Here is a 20970-nt window from a genome sequence, read left to right on the forward strand (position 1 = left end):
GGGAACTTATCCCTGTGCTGCTTGCCTTCTAGACAAGCCCTACAGACATCATCCTTGCCTGTAATTGGTGGAAGTCCATCCACCATCTTCGACTTTGATATTTCAGCCAAGATTCCATAGCTGACATGATCGAAGCGCTCATGCCAAAGTTTGGACTTTCCGTTGTCTTCATGAACCAACATTGCACTGAGGCGGTACAGTCCGTCCTCTTCAACTCCTTGAGCCACCATCTGTCCATTTTCTTTGGATGTCACGGTGACCTTGCCATCTTGAAAGAGAACTGCCATGTTGTTTTTGCCCATCTGACTTACAGACAGTAAGTTCTTGCAAAGGTTGGGTACATAAAGTACTCCAGAGATATCCTTCTCCTCACCCACGGTTGTAATGAAAGGAATGCTACCGATGCCCTTCACAGGACACGTCCGGCTATCCCCGACAAAAACTTTGGAATCCGGGTGTGTACTTTCCATGGTTTTGAACCAAGTCCTTCTGTTGGACATGTGCTTGGAAGCACCGCTGTCAACATACCAACCCTCTTTACCTTCACTGACTGCATATGCTGAACAATGTTCACTGATTAAAAACAACTGTCCAGTCGTCACATTGGCAGAATCATTCTTAGGCTCTTCTTTATTCCTAGCTTCTCTCTTCCGTTTCTGATCTGCCTTCTTCTTTCGGCATTCTTTGGCGGAGTGGCCAAGCTTTTCACAGTAATAGCACTTCTGTTTCTTCTTGTGGTCAGCGTCCTCTGACTTCTTTAACTCCTTTGGCTTGCCTTTTCCAAGCTTTTCTTTGGCCACTAATGCCTTCTCGTCGGTTTGCGTAAAGAGTTTCTCTCGAGCCTCCTCCTGAAGCAGGAGTGGACCAAGCTCCTCAAAGGTGATTGGCTTAGTCCGTTGACCCGCAGTGACCATAGTCACAAAACTTTTGAAACTCCATGGCAACTTGTGGAGTGTGAGCAACGCCAATTGACTCGAGTCCACCTTCTGACCAACCGCTGCGAGCTGGTCCCGCACGACTTTCACCTTTGTCAGATGGTCATGCACACTATCACCCTCATTCATATCAAGATTATAAAGCTGATGCTAAAGAGTAATCATACGGGCTGTATTATCGGTTTCATAGTGCTCCTTCGGTATGGCCCATAGCTCTGAAGACGTCTCTACCAACTGGATATGAGGAATCACAACATGAGGACATTGTGCTAAGGCTTGAGCATCCCTCTCCTCCCATGCACTGAGATCATCCGCATCTGCTTCAACTAAAACTTCACCTCTTTTGTCCACAATGTCCTCTGGCTTCTCCTCGGTCCCAATCACTATCTTCCACAGCTTCTGTGCCAACAGATGGCTTCGGATCTTGACTTTCTAGATTGGATAGTTCGTCCCATCGAGCTTTCTAGCTTCACCAAAATTGGGAATAAATGAAGAAGGAAGATGACTAGAGAAGGAGGAAGGACGAGCAGTGGGTGTAGAGGCTTCTGAACGCTAATCCATCTCGGTGAATAGCAAACTGAAAAACTGAAGCAAAAAAGATGTACTGACCTCCCGTGCTAGCCTGAGCTGAAAACAGAATCGCCTTTTGGCCAAGGGACTCCTTCCTTCAGAGAGTGCTTTGATGAAGAAGAGTTGAGAGCCTATGGCTCTGATACCATGTTAGAGAATAGGAGGGAATGAATCACTCAAACCTCCACCCAAGATCTCTCCAACTCTTACACACACTCAACTCAGATAGATGATCACAGATGCAATAAACACTCACTCAGAAATAACTTGGACGGAGAGAGAGAGAGAGAGAGTATATTCATCCACCGGATGGTGGGCAGAAAAAACAGCCCACAGTGAGCAATACAAAATACAGCAAAGTGCTGGAGAATACTGAAGGACTCTTTCTCTCACAAACTGCTCCAGAACTGAGTGCACAGCACAGCCTTGGAAGGAGGCTTTCAGCCTTCACTGGATGCTGGAAACAATGAAGGAGTGGACCTTTTATAGGCACTACCCAGGCCCCTTGAGTTGACCGACCAGCAGGGTCGGTACCCTGTCTGGTGGCTGACCAGGTGGGCCCTAGAAAACCAACCAGGGTTGGCCCTGGTCGGTGGCCCTGGTTGGGCCAACTTGGCCTGCCACAGGCCCCTATTTAAGGGTGCCCTGTGCAGCCAGTCTGCGCAGCTGCAGGCGCCTCCAAGTGAGGCCTAAGGCCCCTGTTTTCCTGCTGTTGCAGGCAGCGACCAGCCCGTGTGCTGGTCGCCTCTTTCTGCCTCTGTTTTCGGCCTGAGTCGCTCTCTCCCAGCCCCCCTACCTCTCACTGCCTCTTGTCCCCTCAAATCGGGGGCTCACAGGTGGGCACAGTGAGTTTCTAACAAAGAGGAATATTGTGAAAAACGTAAGTCATAACAGGACACATGGGATCATTTGGCAAGCATGCACAATGTGGAGAATGAGTACAAAGACTAGTCACGTTGACAAATCTCAGCTCAAGGACCTGAAAATGCAGCGTAATCAATCAAGTGTCAGATCACATCACAAGGCTAGCAGATCTCCAGATCAATTGATGCAATTGATGAGCCTAGTCAAGAGAGAAAATTGATTTCAATATTGTTAAACAATTTGACTCCATGCTTCCAAGTGTTTGTCACTTCATTGAATATAACTTTGCATGTGGCTCCTTGCTCATATGAGGAGGTGATGGGCTTACTCCTTCAAGAGGAGGAACGCATGTCCGATTTCTCTCACATGTTTTGGTCACGTTTCATTTAAAGTAAGTCATAACAGGACACATGGGATCATTTGGCAAGCATGCACAATGTGGAGAATGAGTACGAAGACTAGTCACATTGACAAATCTCAGCTCAAGGACCTGAAAATGCAGCGTAATCAATCAAGTGTCAGATCACATCACAAGGCTAGCAGATCTCCAGATCAATTGATGCAATTGATGAGCCTAGTCAAGAGAGAAAATTGATTTCAATATTGTTAAACAATTTGACTCCATGCTTCCAAGTGTTTGTCACTTCATTGAATATAACTTTGCATGTGGCTGCTTGCTCATATGAGGAGGTGATGGGCTTACTCCTTCAAGAGGAGGAATGCATGTCCGATTTCTCTCACATGTTTTGGTCATGTTTCATTTAAAGAAGCTTAGTATTCATGTCCAACCATGGGCTAGTTAATGGAATGCCAAAGATACATGGAGATAACTCAGATTTTGTGAGGCATATGTGATGGGAAAAATGCATAGACAACCCTTTCCTCTACCATGGAAAGGCTTGCACTTGTACATGAATGTCCTCATTCAAAGTGGTAAAATATATTTTGCGACATTTATTGATGATTATTCCAGATTTGCACGTGAATTTTAATGCAATATAAATCAAGACTATCCATTTCTTGGAATACAAAAACTCAGTAGAAACCCAAGTTGGCTATAAAATCAAGACACTATGCACAGATAACAAAGGGGAATACATGTCAAATGCCTTTATGCAATACTTGAAAGCAGTGATATTCACGGTCAACTCATAGTTCCCAACACCACTCAGCAAAATGGGGTAGCAAAGAGGGAAAATCAGTATTTGATGGAGATGACTAATTGCATGCTTTCGCACAAGAGGTTGTCGAAAGTATTTTCGGGTGAAGTTGTAAGTACATCCACCTATATTCAAAATAGCTCAACCAATGCATCGGTAGATATCACTCCATTTGAAAATGCATGGGAGAAAGCCCAAGGTGAGCCATTTAAATTTTTTTGATTCTGTTGCATATGCTTTGGTTCGCAAACAATACCGGAAAAGATTGATGATAAGGCTACAAAATGCATTTTTGTGGGTTACAGCTTAGCGATCAAGGGATTCTTTTTTAAGGATCCAACAACATTGCCCATCAGGAGGTGTCATTTTCAAAGAAGAGGAATTGATCCAGTAAAATGTCCCAAAAGTGATGGACATGGATGACATGCCACTTGACATACTTTCTTTTCCTGAATTTGAGCAGCAAAGACAGCATACATCTTCCTCTACCCCTTCAAGTTGGGAAAAGAACAGCAAAGAGAGCCAGAAACGCCCACATTTGATTCCACAAATGAGGACTTGAAGAGTGCATTTCAGGAAAAAACAGGTTGAGCCTGTCGTACACACAGAAAAACCAGTTTCCAATGACCAACCTTCACTTGGTACGACACAAATAGCCACCAAAAGGCCAAGTGAGCCTACATGTTTCAAGGATGCTATGAGTGATTCATTATGGATGGATGCAATGCAATCAGAAATGAGATCTATTCTTTTTTTTTTCCCATGAAAGAGACTTCTATTAAGTGTGAACAAAACACGCAAGAGCAAGCTCAAAGAGGAAACACAACATGTTGTGCATGAAAACGGCGCCTCAAAATGGGCCAAAAAAGCTCCTAAATATTCTATCCCAAACTGTCTTGTACCTGTGATGTATCTCAAGACTCTTTTGGCTGCATTCCAATGAGACTGTTTTGGATTTGCCATAAACTGTGCTAGTGAGCTTACTGCATAACAAATATTTGGCCGTGTGATAGTCAGATATATAAGAGATCCGATGAGCTACCTGTAGTACCTATCATTGACTGTAGGCTTTTTTGAAACTTTAGTAAGTTTCAAACTCTGTTCCATGGGAGTGGCTGCAATCTTGCAATCTGCCATATGAAACTTCTTCAGGAGACTGTTAACATACTTGAGCTGACTCATGAATGTGCTATCTGAATCTCTCCAGAACTCAATTCCAAGACAATAGTGCGTAAGTCCAAGATCTTTCATGTCAAACTCTGCAGATAAGTCTTGTTTTAGTTTTTTGATAAAGCTATCCTTGCTTCCTATCACATTCAGATCATCTACGTATAAAGGTACAATAGTAATGTCTTCCCCTTGAACTTTGTAGTAAAGAGTATGATCTTCATCGGATTTCATGTATCCCAGATCAGAAAAATACTTGTTGATTCTGCTATACCAACTTCTGGGTGCTTGCTTTAAGCCGTAGAGACTTTTCTTGAGATGGCAAACCTTATTCTCTTTTCCTGGTTCAACATAATCTACTGGTTGTTGCATGTAGACTTCCTCGTCTAGGTAACCATTAAGAAATGCATTCTTGACATCGAGTTGATACACATTCCATGTGTTGAGTGTTGCTAGTGATATCAAGAACCGTATAGAATCCATCTTTGCTACTGGAGCATAAGTCTCATCATAATCCTGACCATATTGCTATGCAAATCCTTTTGCAACTAGTCTGGCTTTGTATCTTTGAATACTGCCATCTGAATTGTACTTCACTTTGTATACCCATTTGTTTGCTATGGCCTTCTTTCCTGGTGGAAAGCCACATAATTCCCAAGTATTATTCTCATACAAAGCATCCATTTCTTCATTCATAGTAGTTTGCCATTCTGGCTTGTCTACTACGTCTTCAAAGTACACTGGCACTTCTGTAGCCATGATGGTAGTCATAAGAGCATAGTTAGTCGTTTCAACCTGAATTGCTTTGCCTTTTTGAGCATATGTCAATCTGGCTGGTGGTCTGCTTTCCCTAGTAGACCGTCTGAGCTGCTGGGGTGTTTCTGGCAATTCTTGCTCTTCTTCATCAACCTTTTCTATAGATGACTGTGAAGTTGATGGTTCCATCTCCTGTGTATTTGAGGATTTCCATTCCGATTCCTCATCAAAGATTACATCTCTGGAGATAATGACCTTGCGGTTGATGGGATCATACCACTTGTATGCTTTGCTTTCTTCACTGTAGCCAACCATGATGCATTTGCATGACTTCGCATCCAATTTCTTGCAATGATCATCGTGTATGTGAGCATATGCTATGCAACCAAATATGTGGAGATGCTCAATGTGTGGCTTATGTCCAGTGAATGCTTCATAAGGAGTCATACCCTGTATCGGTTCGGTAGGAAGCCGATTAAGCAAATAGTTTATAGTGGCTATTGCTTCTGCCCAATACTGATTCGGAAGATGCTTCTTACTAAGCATTTCTCTAGCACTTTCTGCTAAACTCCCATTCTTACTTTCAGCTCTTGCATTCTGTTAAGGAGTATCTGCACATGTGAATTGTCTTCAAATGCCGTTACTTTTGCGAAAGTTCATGAATGCTGAAGACATGTGATCACCTCCTCTATTTAATCTCATGACTTTGATCTTTTTGCCTGTCTGGTTTTCTACCATGGCTTTGAATTCTTGAAATCTGGAAAACACTTCAGATTTCTCTTTCAGAAAGTAGACCCAACAATATATGTTGTAGTCATCGATGAAAGTCAAGTAGTAAAGTAAACCACTGATGCTGCGGGTCTGGGCATAACCCCATACATTTGTATGTATCAAATCAAGAATACCTCATGCATGAGAGGTACTTCTGCCGAAATTGGTTCGCTTTTGTTTGCTGAAGCAGCATGCTTCGCAAACTTTTCCAAGAAATTGTAGCAGAATCCCAATTGCCATATTCTGATTCTTGAGATCTAACAAGTACTTGAAATTGACATGACCATATCTCTTGTGCCATCCATGCCCAATCACTAGGGGAAGAGAAGAATCCGAGACTGAAATGCATGTATCTATCCTAATGCCCAAGCAAGTGACCAAAAAGTGTGACTTGAAAGCAATTTACCTAATTTGGCACAATTGATAGCATCCATTTTGTGTTTTGTAAAAAAAAATATTAATAGGACCCCCAGTAACACCTTGATGGAGCGGTGTAGGCACTCCACCAAGGGCCTGTATGTTCCAGTTGACAAACCTCATCAGCGGGAGGAAGCAAGGTAGAACACCTTACCCGACCTAATGGCGGAAACCATGTCCTGAGAAAGAGACCTCCTATCATAGGACCTAGAAAGAGGTGAAAAATCCACCGGGGAGAGAATCCCCTCCATCTGAAGAAGGGGATCCCTGTTAAAAGTATACCAATCATTGGCTCACCAAATGTAGTGGGCATGAACTCCTCGTCACCAAAGTCCTCCAAGGATGAAAAAGAGTTTCTGTGAAACAAGCTTGGTTCCGGGGTGTGAAGAATTCATGCAGTCAAAAAAGGTGAAGAGGCAAAAGCGACTCCCTTCCCTCAATCGATGAATGGAAATTGAAGATCGGATGAGAAAGGGGGTTTCTCAAATGAGGGGCCGCAACCAAGAGAAATATATGTATGTATACCAACACTAGCCCTATAGGACCCCCCAACATGAAAAATTGATTAATTAGTTTGTGGTGCCCGGGGTTGGGAGCGAAATAACCTATGCAAATAAGATCGATTAGTGGCTTCTTCGATAAGCCACCGCCTTGTGCCATTGAGAAGGTTCTACAATGAGTTTAAAAGGAGGAGGGGGGTAGAATGCAGGCAGCAGCGAAGGGGGCTGTGAAAGCCTCCCAAACAAGCAGGAAAGGGAAGGGAGAGGAGTGACGAAGGAGGAAGGAGAAGGGGAAGGGGCTGAAGGAGAAGAGTGGGGCTGAGAGAGGGGGAGGAGGAAAGCAGAAAGAGGGCTGAGGGAGGAGCTAGAGAGGGAGAGGAAGCCAGAGGAGGCAGTGGAGAAGGAGGATGGAGGGAGGGAAGGAGGCAAGGAGAGAGCAGAGGAAGGAGGGGGAGAGCAGAGGAGGGAAGGAAGTAGAGCAAGGAAAGAGTAGGGATGGAAATTCCATTTGATTAATGCTTTTAGATTGGGTTAATTGGCGAATGGGGGGGAAGGGTAGATTACTTAATAGGTAAGAAGAGTAGATGCGATTAGATGTTAATAGGTAAGAACAGGACTGGATCTGAGGAATCTACTCTGACCGTAACTTGAGGAGAGACATCAGAAGTCACACCCATAGCATCACTATGGGCACTGTCTCTGCAAGGTGCAACCATCCGACTCCCCTTGACCTCCTCATGGGGGCTTAGAGGTGGGGAGGTGACCTCTACATTCCAACAAAGGGGCTAATGGGACGGAAGGATTCATGGGATGCTTCTAGACAATAGCTCTCCTAGGAAGAGATTAATGGGGTGTTCAAACTGAAAACTGAGTGCAATTCATTGTCACATATCTGGTCTACTAATCTCAATTTCAATGAAAGTACATGGATTAAAATGCTGGAAATGGAGAGATGGATACACCTTTTTAGAAAACCACTATCCAGTGGTCCATGCTCTCATCACTAAGGCATCATATCTACTAAAAGACTTAACAGGAGTATTTAGAGTGGGCGAATGCTCGCTAAAGTAAAATTCTGCTGTGGATAGAGTTGGACCAATAATTGGCTCAGAGAGGAACGTTTGGTACATGTGTCCCCCTTTGTTAGAGCATGGTTGAAAATACTTTACATCTGTTCTGGTAATGCACCACTGGAGTAGAGCCTTCTAATGACTGAAAAGATCAGGTTTTCTTCTTAGAAATGCTATCTATGTGAGGACACATTTGGTCTCTCCTCAAGTTCTGCTCAATATCACCTGCAAGAGGAGGGGCATCCATTACTCACATCTAGCAGCTCAGAAATTTCATTGTGTTTGGCAGGTCTGGAACCTTAGATAGTCGCCCCAGCTAAAGGTGACTCCAGCAATAGCCTGCAAATTGCTGCAACCCCAAGATACCCCTAAAAGATTTGTGATCATCCAGTGCATCAGTTTCCTTAGAACTTTTGGTAGTGACTGAGGTTATCAACTATATGCACGGTGTAACCTTGAGATATATGCCCTATGAGAAGCAAAATATCTATGTAAGACAGGGAGCATTTTCCCAATACAATTCTCTGTTTTTTAAATCTAAACAAGAGATTCCAGTTCCATAAATAGCTAGATGTCAAGGAAATATGTTGTGTGTGTACCTATGACCAGAATTTCCAGGTTGCATGCCATGTAGGTGATCTTATTGCAGTGTGTTAGGATTCCCTTTATGCGAGATCTTACTGCCAACGCCGGTTGTTCAATGACTATACTCAAGCATGTTGATGATAGATTCTGTGTCCAGTATTTTTCCTTGATATGCTGATATATCCAATAGTATGTTACCATCCTCAATATCTCCTAATTGGCACATTCTAAGACTCTAGCTTCCTTACGATGTACCCATTTCCACCTCAGTTCATGAACGCTACTTCTCAGCTTGCACATATTATAGAGAGAGAGAAAGAGAGAGAGAGAGAGAGAGAGATGTCTTCAGGGCCTATGAGACAAAGTATACACCTAAAAAAGAGAGTAGCTACTACATGTCTGAATCTCAGAACGTCAAGGAGGGCACACATCTCAACTTTTAGCACACATTTATGTTCTAGTCCTATAGCAAAGTGGCCTTCATTACATCCATTTAAGACTGTGAGTGTTTAGGTTTAGATTTGGAATCTCTGATTAATGCTAGTCCATGCCAGTAGACCATCCATTTTCCCGGTTTGTGTCCATCCTTCACTTTATTGAGTTCAATATTCTTTTGTTTGAGCTGAGTCGGAGTGAGCTCCTCAGATATCCATATCCTTGTACCCTTCATCTTATTTGTCTATCAGAGAATCTTCACTCTTTCTACCCTCTCTCTAAAATAAACTTGCACTTGTGTTCCTTTTTCAGTGAAACAGCTGATGTTAATTTCATCCCATTCAACTTGCAGTATCCCTTCTTGAGGCATGTGATTTTTTTGCCTTCTATGTGCCCCTCATCATCATTGAGATAGTTGAGGCAATCCTCTGTCAGCCCACCAATAACATTTTCTTAATTTGCACTGTATCTTCCCACTCAAGATCTACTTTATTAATTTATGTTTGGCCACAATGGCCATCTCTTTTTTAGCTGAGCTTACTTGAGTGATAATCATCTCTATGGCCGTGGAAACAAGTATTGGTGCTGGTGGAGATGCAGTACATTTTTCTATAATTCCCCATCTTCTTTACCTGTCTTCCAAGAGCTGCAAGCTGAAGCCTGAGATCTCTAACTCCTTGCTGTAGGTAATAGTGTGGATGTCAATGCATAGGGGCAGGGTGTTACTGCGATAGCAGAGTACGACGGCTTGTTGGTTGGGGTTGAGGCAAACAGTTTTGTCTTGGAAAACTCCATATTGGCCTTCACAAATTGGAGAACCCCTTTGCTGAAGCTAACCCCCAAGCTGGACCAGGGATTCAGCCCATCCTGGGGTGACCCAGAACTCAAAAGGGGCTAGTGGACTGCGAAATAGAGCTGACCTGACCTGGTAGGCGGCACTGCTCGAGATGCGTCTTGGGACTTTGACTACCCACTGCAGCGAGGAGAGTGAATTGTTCTTATAGCTAAGGTGATTGTTAGTGTGGCGTGAGCTTGAGGGTGTGGGTATTGCTTTTGCGTGAGCTTGAGGTGTGGGTGTTGCTATTGCAGAGCTTGAGGGTGTGGGTGTGGGTGCTGTTGCTGCGCGACCCAAACCTGGAGGAGCCTGCAACCTGTATGTACTTACTGTTTTTGTATGCCACGCTGGAGACGGTTGCTGCTACTACAATAGTGGAGGGGAGAGAGAGAGAGAGAGAAGTATGCTTTAGACCCTTTAAAAGGGACTGGACACTATTATTAAGTAGATAGGGGCCCTTACATCAAAATTTTGTGGAAAAAGAAATTCATACACAAGATTTTGTTATACTACGAGTACATGCCTAGCCAGTCAAGGACTTTTCTGCAATGCCCTAATACTTCCTTTAGGTAGGCTCCCAATTTCTTATCTAGCTGAGAGAGAGAGAGAGAGAGAGAGAGAGAGAGAGAGAGAGAGGATTCAAAACAGTGCACAAAATGAGGGCATTATGCTGATAAAGACTTTGCCATCCAGAAAACTGTTGTTTTTATAACACCATGTTCTAATTGCTGCACTTTCAAAAAATTCATCTGCCATTTCTCTTACAGATGAGTGATTGCCATTCCTTGTTTTTGAATAAAACACAGATATTTCAGGTAAGGAAAATGAGTGTGTGCATGTGTGTTTGCAGCAATCTTTTTTTGATTGCTTGCAAACAGGGACTTTTGATCATGATGTATATTTGTCATATCTTGAAATCTTCTCTTGATGTGCTTGAGCACATCCTACTTTGGGATTGTGACTCTGTAATATAAAAATAAATATTTTCACCAAAAAAAAAAAGAATGTGTGTGTGTGTGAGAGAGAGAGAGAGAGAGAGAGAGAGAGAGAGAGAGAGAAGTGTGTGTGTGTGTGTGTGTTGTTTGTGTGTACGCGTGTGTGTGTGTGTTTGTGTGGGTGTATGAGAGAGGAGAGAAAGCGTGAGGATGAGGAGAGCTCAGCTTTGGCGTCCGTCTACAGTAGCGTAAGCGTGTAAGCCTAGGATTTTCGCCCTCTCTAGATCTCGTACTGGCTTGCGGCTGCCCTGCTCTGCCCGTTTTGGATTTTTGTGTCCCCGCCCCTGCAGGTCTTCCTTATTCCGTACCTGTATGGAACTGTCCGTACAGTTCTGTACTTTCCATACGGGACGTACGGCACTTCTGTTGCTCTGCTTACGTGATGCCGCCTGTAGGTCGTTCTTATCCATACCTGTACAGAACTGTGCCGTACAGTTCCATACTTTTCGTACAGTACGTACGGCTCAAGTTGGCGCTTTTGTTGTTGGTCGTCGGTCACTTCTCCTCTCTCGGCGTTGGCTGCTGGTCGTTTGTTTTTTTGTTACCTTGTCCTTTCTTTGGTCATCTGTTGTTTGCCTTTCTTTGTTCTCATAGGTCTTACTTGCTTTCTTCTTCGTCGTACAGCTCCTCTATTTGTTCTTTAGTTTTTGCCTTTGTTGTTCGTAAGCCCGTCTTCTTCTTCTCTTTCTTGTGTACTTATTTCATCTCTTCCTTTCTTAGGCTCTTCACTTTTTCAAATCCCAAAACCGGATTGTTCTTATGAGAAGACTATTCACAAAGACAGATGAGTTCCGTATAAAAAACAAAAGCAGGTTATGGGTCAGGATGACTCCCTCTATGCCTGTGCAGAGGCTCAGTTAGTCTATGAGGTGATGCATGAGGGCTTTGAAGATACTTGAAAGAGTTGGAAAGATCCGGTTCCCACCACGGGCATCATGGTTGAGATGGATGACATTTTTGATCCTGTGAAGGAATACGCCAAGCATGCCATCATTACTTTTTTTCTAGGATGTATGCTTGCTGCTGCAGATGTTGGTAATTGGTTGACTAGAACCTGGGTGGTTGCTATGTCAAAAAAGTTCATTATGCAGCAAGGGGCTTTTTTGAAGTGATCATGGCGGATGAAGAGGACAAGCAGATTTTATTGGAGCACTCTCCTCTTTTCTATGGACATTAGATGGTTCATGTGTTGCCTTGGTCTCCTACCAGAGATTATCAGGCATTGATCTGATACAGATGCTCTGTCTGGGTGGAGGTTGTGGATTTCCCTCAATGTCTGGCCTCTCTTTTACCAAAAATTGCAGCCTCTTGGCAAAGTGGTTTGTCCACCATGGCCTAATGGCAATTCAAATAGATTTTGTATTTTGTGGGACACAGATAATCCAACCCCAGACTCTTATTCGGTTACAGTGAATAATGTTTCGATGGGCAATGCCTTCTATAAACTGAAATGGGACCTCTTTGCATGTGCTTGCTTTGAATGCAAGAGGTTTGGGCATATGGCTTCGCAATGCCCTTCACGTAGTCCCAAAATGCCATTGTAGGCTTATTTGTCACCGCCTCCGAGCAAGACTTCTATGGCCTTTGATGAAGACTGAGGGAGTGAAACAGTTTTTTGTTGTCTAGGACAAAGGGAAAGCACCGGTCTACTACCTCCTCTTTGATGAAGACTAAATGGGTTGAAACAGTTTTTTGTTGTCCAGTACAAAGGGAAAGCACCGGTTGCTTCGAATGGTGATGTTACTCCTTCTGTGCCTTCGGCCTCTCATCCTCAGGCGAAGGAAAAAACTTTGAACGATGCTTGGCAAACCCCAAGAAAAGTCTTCTCACCTAGGAGACCTTTGCCCTCTCGGACTTGGAATGGTGCTTCCTCTCAAGGTAAAACACCGGCTGAAAATTTTGGTATTGGTTTGACTTGGGCTGCGGTGACTACCAATCGTACCCTCTTTCTAGAAGAGGAAGTCGCTGCCTTATTGTCTTCTCCTCCGGTTGAGTTTTCTTCTCAGGGCCAAGGCCCGGATATTGAGGTGGAAATGCAGACATAGAAGGCATTTTTGCTGTTGTACATACCTGTCTTATATCTGTAAATATGCTTGATCATCTCAAATATGTCACTTTGAATGTACAGGGTTTGTGTAATGGTAAAAAATGGAAATTGGTCTTCAGGTGCACATCCTTGCTCAGAGGGGAAAAATGTTGCTGCAAGTTTTGCAAGGTGATCAGCCTTGGGCTCTTATGATTAGATCTTTAGTCACACATCAGTATTTTTGCCTTTGGCCACTGGCAAATCAATTACTGGAATTTCTTATTTGGTCGCATCGATGGCACTTTGCCTGGCTGCCCTTTGGTCTCTAGTTTGCTTCTTGATTGGAAGCATGTCCTCTCTCATTTGGAATGGCATGGTCAACAGTCTTTGCTGGGTAATTCTTTGCAAGCTGAAAGCATTCACTGGTCAACAGTCTTTCACTCTCCACTGGCTTTACAGGAACCTCGCCGTTCCTACTTTGTTTCTTTTAAGAGCATCACTTCTGTTGCTGATGTTATTCATGATGATGGCTCTGTGCTACCTTTTTCTCTGGCATTTACATGGTATGGCTTGGGTTCTCATTATCGTGCTTTATGGCAACAAATTGCTTATATGCTTTCGCCTTTTGTTCCGATTCCTCCTTTGGAACTTTAGGATAGGTTGGAAGATTGGACTTTGACTTCCCCAGGGCCTCTTCTCACCCTTTGAGGCTATCTTAGATTATGGTGCTTGCATTGTATAAAATCCTTTTGCCTCAACCTTGGGTTTCAGAGAAAGGTAATTCTATTTGGCAAATCCATTGCCCAGCCAAGTGGTGGAGAAAGAGATTACAGCAGCTTCGGACCTACAAAACTCCTCTTCGTCAACAAGTTTTCTTCTGGCGAGTACTTCTGGGCATTTTTCCATCTAGACAGATGTTGGCTCGTAGACACATTGCTCCTGCTCGTTGCCACAGATGTTTGAGTTCTCAGGAGACTGTGCCTCATTTATTCTGGTTTTGTCCATGTTCTCGTGAGTTCATTGATCTTCTTTGGCAGCACCTGTGAGCGAGATTCCCAACTGTTTCTTTTGGGAAGTCTTTCTGGCTCTTTGGTTTTCATCCACCTAGACCGGAGTTTCATCTTTTCTTTGTTTGGGTTCGCTATTGGGCACTCTGGACTTTATGGACAGACAGGAACTATAAAGTTTTTGGTGATCCTATATTTCCGTGTTTGGCTTTTTTAAGCATTATCTGCAGCAATCCTTCTTTGATTGCTTGCAGACGCACTGCATAGATCATGATGTATATCTAGCATACATTGAGATTTCCAGTTGATGTATTTTCGGCTGCCTCGTTTTGAGGTCGCTACTCTTGTAATATAATCAATCAAAAGTTTTCACCGAAAAAATGTGTGTGTGTGTGTGTGTGAGAGAGAGAGAGAGAGAGAGAGAGAGAGAATTACACATACTCGTCCAAAACATTTAACTAGGAATTATCATAGAGATAACTTATTGTCTCAAACAGGAAGATGTGAGAGGTGAGGTCATCAACATCAGAACTAAGAAAAATACTGATTTGGTATTTGTAGGGGAGGCAAAAAGCAGAGAGGGAGGGACAGAAACAGAGAGACGGAGAGAGAGAGAGAGAGAGAGAGAGAGAGAGAGAGAGAATTCTGCAGGGACTGATGCTTTCTTTTTTGAACATAGTAACAAGACAAACAATGTCTTCTTCGAAAGAAAGTAGAGCTCGACGTCTTGTATCTAAGTTTGCAGGCTTTGCAGGCTTTAGTATTAAAAAAAGTGATTTGTCATCTAACGAGGTAATATCAAACCTTGCTGACATCTTTTTTGAAAAGATGATAATTTTTTCTGTGGTTGGAAAGCACATTATTTTGTACATCAAGAAGCATCTGAAAATGCACAGAGGCACCACCTTTAAAAGCACATCATCAGCTTAGTCATGCATCACAGCAATATACATCATCTACCTTTCGTATATGACATTAGGCGATGCAAAGGCAAAAGACACTACTTAAGCGTAGATCTGCTGTCAGTGCTGAGGTCACAAGCCTGCATGAGGCAGGTACATTTCAACCTAAGGCAAGTACTCCAACCTGAGCTGTAAAGATGTGCACACTTATGTTCAGAAATCAGAATTAACAACATCCATTTGGATCAGTAATCTGATTAGGGCTTCCACTTCTACAAGCGGCTTGCTTCAGGTAATCCCGAAAAGTGATGATGCCAAACAGCGAATACAACACGCTTTGGAAAGCAGTTACGTGTGCAAAAATTTGGACAGAGAACAGGCAAAAAGTGTAGGGGCTTTTGTTCTATTCTTAATAATCCATTTATATAAATAATAACTACAAATCGGATTACTTGCATACACACAATCTTAACTTCATATATTGGTGCCATTTCACAGAAAAGCATGGGTCTTGACCATAAAAAAGTATACTCGTGAAGCTTGTAGTCATCAATATGAATATTAGTAAGAGCAGTAGGCCCCTAAATTCTTTCCATTATACTAACTGTGTGACTTGCTACCTCATATCAGATTATTGATGCTGCAGACGAAGTTAAATATAAAGCAGGTGCCATTATCATCAAACAAGGAGACCCTGGCGACCAGTTCTATCTTTTGGAGGTCATATCCTTTTTCATTCATTGTTTAACTCAAATTTGTATCTAAAAAATATGTCTGGAATTCCGTCTTCTTGAAATTAGTTAGACAGAAGTCCTTACAAATTCTTCCCCCTCCCATTAAAACATTCATAAACAGGAAGGAAATTGTGAAGTTTGGTTGCGGCAACCTGAGAGTTCAGAACCACGTATGGTGAAGAAGTATTCTGCTGGTGACAGTTTTGGAGAGCTTGCACTCCTGTACAATGCTCCTCGTGCTGCAACAGTAAAGGTGATCTCCTTCACCATTTATAATGGAACTTTCTTCCAGCGTCAAGTAAAACCTCAGTGGTCTGAGTGTACATGAGGTATATCACATGAAGATAAATAATTTTCAATTGCTGTTGACAGGCAAGCACAAATTGCTCACTTTGGGCTGTGGATAGGCTTACTTTCCGGACTATCCTGATGAACATGACTAGTAGCAAGAGAAAACTCTATGAAAATTTCTTGGAGGATGTGCCCCTATTGAAGGTTTGCCAGTTATACAATTCTTAACTGTTACTAGGAGGCTTGGGATTTTTTGGATTCTTTGCATTTTATAGTTTATGGGAGTGCAGTATGTAAAGTAGTTAGCTATTAGAAGTTGCATGGGTTGTTCACCATTTACCTACTAAGTTTTTGCAATGTAACTTAACATTTTTTTTGTCGATGAGGTTTATTCATGTGCGAAGTATCAGAAGATAAGAAAACATCTGTAATTTTAGGTTTCCAAATTTCAGTCTTTATTAAAGAACTTCTAGACGAGTTCTGTGTAGGTTGCAACTGTTGTCCCTTGTAAGAAGTGACGTAACTTTCTATGAATGTCAGACTCTTGATAAATATGAAAGGTCAGCAATTGCTGATGTTGTGGATACTGAATATTTTGATGCGGATAAAGAAATCGTTGTTGAAGGTCAGCCAGGAGATAAATTTTACATCCTTGAAGAGGTCTGACTCTCTTAATACCTGGAAAACCTTTTTTGACCATTATATGCAGATTTCAAATTCAGACAGCATAGATTAGATAAAGAAGAACAGATGTGATTAGTGTCTAAAGATCAAAATTATGCCTGCAAGGACTGAGACAATTTGCTGTTGCAAATTATGAATTTTATTGATTTATTCTCAGTAGGAATTATTGGATCTTGCTGTGAACCAGGGAGAAGCAGAAGCCAGAACAGGAGGCAAAACGGTGATGAAGTACAAACGGGGAGACTACTTTGGTGAATTGGCTTTGCTAAACAATAAGCCCCGTGCTGCAACTGTTATTGCTATTACTCGATGCAAATGTGTTTCTATTGATAGGAACAGTTTCAAGGTCAGTATGGTAATTACCTATTTTTAAAAGGCCTAATTTCAGGGAAGGGACAAAAATAATTCTTCTCTCGTTTTTCAAAAAGTAAACTTCTAGTATGTACTTTGGTCAGGATACCTCATACCAAATCATGTGGAAAGAAATGAGGCTGTAACCAATCCAGAGAGAGTGGAAGTACCATGAAGGCCCTATGGCTGTATATGCAAAGAGTAAACAATGATCCTACTTCTCAGGAAAGAAGCTCTCTTGGCCACTGCAACATTAGAACCTTGGGTCCTGCCCCAAGTGGCCATGAGGGTGTGTATCCTTCCAGATCTCTGATAGTGACTAAAAAGCTTAGGTTTATGTCCCATCTAAGAGCTCTGTGCATTTGGATCTCCAAATCGGTCATGCAGTAAGACTGGTAAATGATCACCCAAGCTGAGTCTATAGAAACGGATTGAGGTCTATGCAAAGAAACATGCATTGCATCTAGAGTGATAAGGTGAGGAGCTTCTCTGAAAATTGAATAACCCTGTCCAAATCTCTTCCTTGTAGAAAATCTGAGCACCGGACTGCATGTGTCAGGCCTCCAAGTGATGTAACAAGTGACTCTCCTCATCCCAAACTGAGTTCATAGTAGGAGACTGAGGTCTGTGTAAAGAAATATCCAGTGTGCACTGCATCTAGAGTGATATGGTGATGAACTTCTATGACAATGAGAATCACCCTATCCAAAACCTGCTCTCTCATAGAAGGTCTGAGGACAGCAGGACTGCACGAGGCAGGCCCCAAGTGATGTAAAAAGTGCCTTTGAAAAAGATGGGAATCTCTCTTCTGGTGGGATCTCCAAAGTTCTCTCTAAAAAGGCAAGGTGAATCCATGCATCCCCCAGCATGCTCATCAGATGGGTATCCACTGAAGGCTTGGAAGCTGGCCTCATCTGGCACCCTGACCATGTAGTTGAAGAAAAAAATAATCCTATAATTAGACGATCAATCCATTGCCACTCTCCATAATCCCATGATATGTGCTTAGCTCAGGAAGGATCTATATGGGTTGAAGCAAGCACCTCGTGCATGGTATGAGAAGATACATCAGTTTTTGCTCTCCCAGGGCTTCATCAACACTCATATAGAGCCAAATTTGTATGTTCTGCATCAAAAATCAGAATTGGTCATGTTGGTACTATATGTGGATGACATCATACTCACTGGCAGTGATTTGCAGCAAATTACAGCACTGCAGTCCGCTTTATGTCACAACTTTGACATGACAGATTTGGGCCTATTGCACTATTGTCTTGGCATTAAATTTTGGCAGAACCATGATGGGATTTCTATGTCACAGACAAAGTATGCGAAGAGGTTTTAAAATGGAGAACTGTAAGCCTGTGGCTACTCCATTGGAAAAGGGACTCAAGCTGAGTAAGCATGATGCTGCTGAAAAGTTTGATGGCACTTTGTACGGGCAGTTGGTTGGCAGTTTGATATATCTATGCTCCACACAGCCTGATACTGCCTACGCCACAAGGCTTTTGAGCCAATTCTTGTCCCATGATCACACATTGGAATGCAACAAAAGAGGGTTCTCAGATATGTCCATGGCACTCTCTCTCTTGGCTTGCATTATGCTTCAGATTGTGATCTAAAGCTGAATGGTTTCACCGACTCAGATTTAGGACAACAGATAATTTTCCATATGGATAGCCAACACGGCTGACAAATGGGTAGATGCATGACCAAACAAGGGGAACGATCAATGCCCATGATGGGATTTGTAGATCCTTATTAAGTTTGAGGGAGCTCATGCCCATGAGGGGTTGTGCTGTTATGGATAAATTTGACCAAAGTAAAAAGGCATAAATATGAGTGTGTGCTTGTATGTGTGGCAATAGTATAATAAAATATGGAGTGCATAGGGCCCAGGGTTGAGGTGGCAGGGCATGACCATGTGCCACCCTTCCACGTAAGAGGACCCATAAGGTGTGTTGTACATAATCCATGGTAGTAATATTATAAAATATAAGGTGGCATGGCTCCTCCATGTGCCACCTCTCCACCTAGGCAGTCCCATGCCTGCATTTAGTGAGATATGGCCCAAAGTCCATGGGAGAAGTAATATAAAATAGGTGGAGATGGATATTATATTGGGTTATTCCCTCCATATAGGATAGGCTCATGTGGGGGAGGTATAGAAAGTCCAAGGATGCAAGTTAAATAATGGGGAAAGTAGGATGAGGTGGCAAGATTCCTTGTGCCAACCCTCCACTTGTCCTCCTAGATGTTTGAACGTATTATAAAATTGGGAAGAGACCAAGGGAGAATCATAGGCTTGGGATATGGGAGTTGATATATGTGGAAAAATGTGGCTAAGCGTTATCGCACACAATTGAGAGTGCGTAACCGCCTAGCCCACATGGGAGACTCTTCCACACACACCATGCATGTGCGAGGATGCATTTATTGGGAGAGACCCCCTCTCTTGGCTATAAAAGGAGGGGGCTATTCCTTGAGGGGACACGCTCATTCTTGTAAAGCCACCTAGCTAGTACTTTGATTTCCCCCTTCCCTTCCTTTCAAATAAAGCATGGCCCTCTTCCCTTGATGTCTCCATCTTTACATTCCTCCTCCCATCATGTACATGCTTCTCTTCCCCCTCTACCTTTCCCCTTGTGCCATAGTCTCCCTCTTCATTCCCTCCCCTTCTAATCCCTATTCCCCTCCCATGATAACGTTTTGCCCTCACGTTCTCCTTTCCTCTATGGCCCTTGAGCATCGCCATGCTTAGTGTCTAGCCTCTTGTCCTGATTTCTTTTCTAGGTAACAGAACTGTTGAGAGTTGTGGTGCCATGAGCACATAATTAAAGGCTAAGGTATGGTATAGGAAGGAATTAAAGTAGCCACCCTAGGATGTGGACTACATGATGTGGAGATGTGGATCAAGGATATCCACAAGGAGAGATGTGGATGAGAGGATCCCACATGGTTTGACTATTCTAAAGGCTCTCTCTATATAAGAAGCCTATCATGTATTGTTGATATAGCACATTGGAATAGATTGAGTGTTTCATACTTCCTTTCTCTCTCTCATGGAGTTTCTTCTATGGTTTGATCCTCCGTGATCTTTATGCTCATTGAGTGATAGATTAGGCTAAGTACGATCCGCACTCTGTCATGGTATTAGAGCATAGGTATAGCTCTCTTAGTTTAGCTCATTAGTAGTTCACTAGGATTGCTGCCATTCCTAGATTAGTTTTAGAATGAAAGATTAGTTTTGAGAGATCTTCTTCCGAGAGAGAGAGTTCCTTCCATCTTCGTGATCTTGTGAGTTTGAGAGAGAGTGTTCTCCTTTGATTTGTTTTGTTGATAGATTCTTCATGGAAAGAGTTACTTTCTACAAGGTCTTTTGGAGAGTATTCGTTCCGTTCTTCTTGCTTTCTCTAAGGTTTCTTTGAGAAATTTTTAGTGTTCTAAAAGGTTGAAAGCAGTGTCTTGAAGCCTCCTAAGCTACTGTCTCTAGTCTCAGTATGGTAAGACAAAACAACAACCAGAGCTATCTATGAACTCCAACCACCACGAAGCAAGAAGCTGCAAGAAGGCAACAAACTCAAAGAGCACGCTCCAACAATAGAAGCTCCAAGCGGCTCCTACAATCGACCTTTCATGGGTAAGCAAAAGCCTGCAAATGCGCCATACAGGACTCCAAGGTGGCTCTACTTCGACTCAACAAGCTCCTTAGTAGCCTTCTCAGAGCAACGACCTCTAACTCTTCCCTTGCTCCAACTACAACAGCGAGCCTTCGCCTCCACCTCAACAACATAAGCTCTCAGGTGACCTTTGCGGAGAATGTCTATTGCAAAAGAGCCAGATATGCGTTCCAGCCTCAGCAGACCTTGTCAGCAGTTGACGGCCGCTCCACAACTGCGCCTCCAGCAGCCGCAC

General features: G+C 42.9%; 1 protein-coding gene across 2 annotated transcripts in view; it reads left to right on the forward strand.

The window, feature by feature from the left end:
* LOC147884970 (cAMP-dependent protein kinase regulatory subunit-like) overlaps positions 1 to 20970 on the forward strand; it is a 45089-nt gene that overhangs the window by 12114 nt on the left and 12005 nt on the right. For both annotated transcript variants that reach the window (XM_087397939.1, XM_087397938.1), the window contains 8 exons: positions 14773 to 14885; positions 15073 to 15165; positions 15288 to 15383; positions 15626 to 15715; positions 15851 to 15982; positions 16102 to 16224; positions 16561 to 16680; positions 16892 to 17050. In XM_087397939.1, coding sequence (XP_087254065.1) covers positions 14787 to 14885; positions 15073 to 15165; positions 15288 to 15383; positions 15626 to 15715; positions 15851 to 15982; positions 16102 to 16224; positions 16561 to 16680; positions 16892 to 17050 — 912 coding nt within the window. In that variant the 5' untranslated portion in view covers positions 14773 to 14786. The remainder of the gene's footprint in view (positions 1 to 14772; positions 14886 to 15072; positions 15166 to 15287; positions 15384 to 15625; positions 15716 to 15850; positions 15983 to 16101; positions 16225 to 16560; positions 16681 to 16891; positions 17051 to 20970) is intronic.

This window comes from Dipteris shenzhenensis, chromosome 26, assembly GCF_047967505.1.
Source record: "Dipteris shenzhenensis isolate YYH24624 ecotype China chromosome 26, Dip_SZ_1.0, whole genome shotgun sequence".
Classification (NCBI taxonomy): domain Eukaryota; kingdom Viridiplantae; phylum Streptophyta; class Polypodiopsida; order Gleicheniales; family Dipteridaceae; genus Dipteris; species Dipteris shenzhenensis.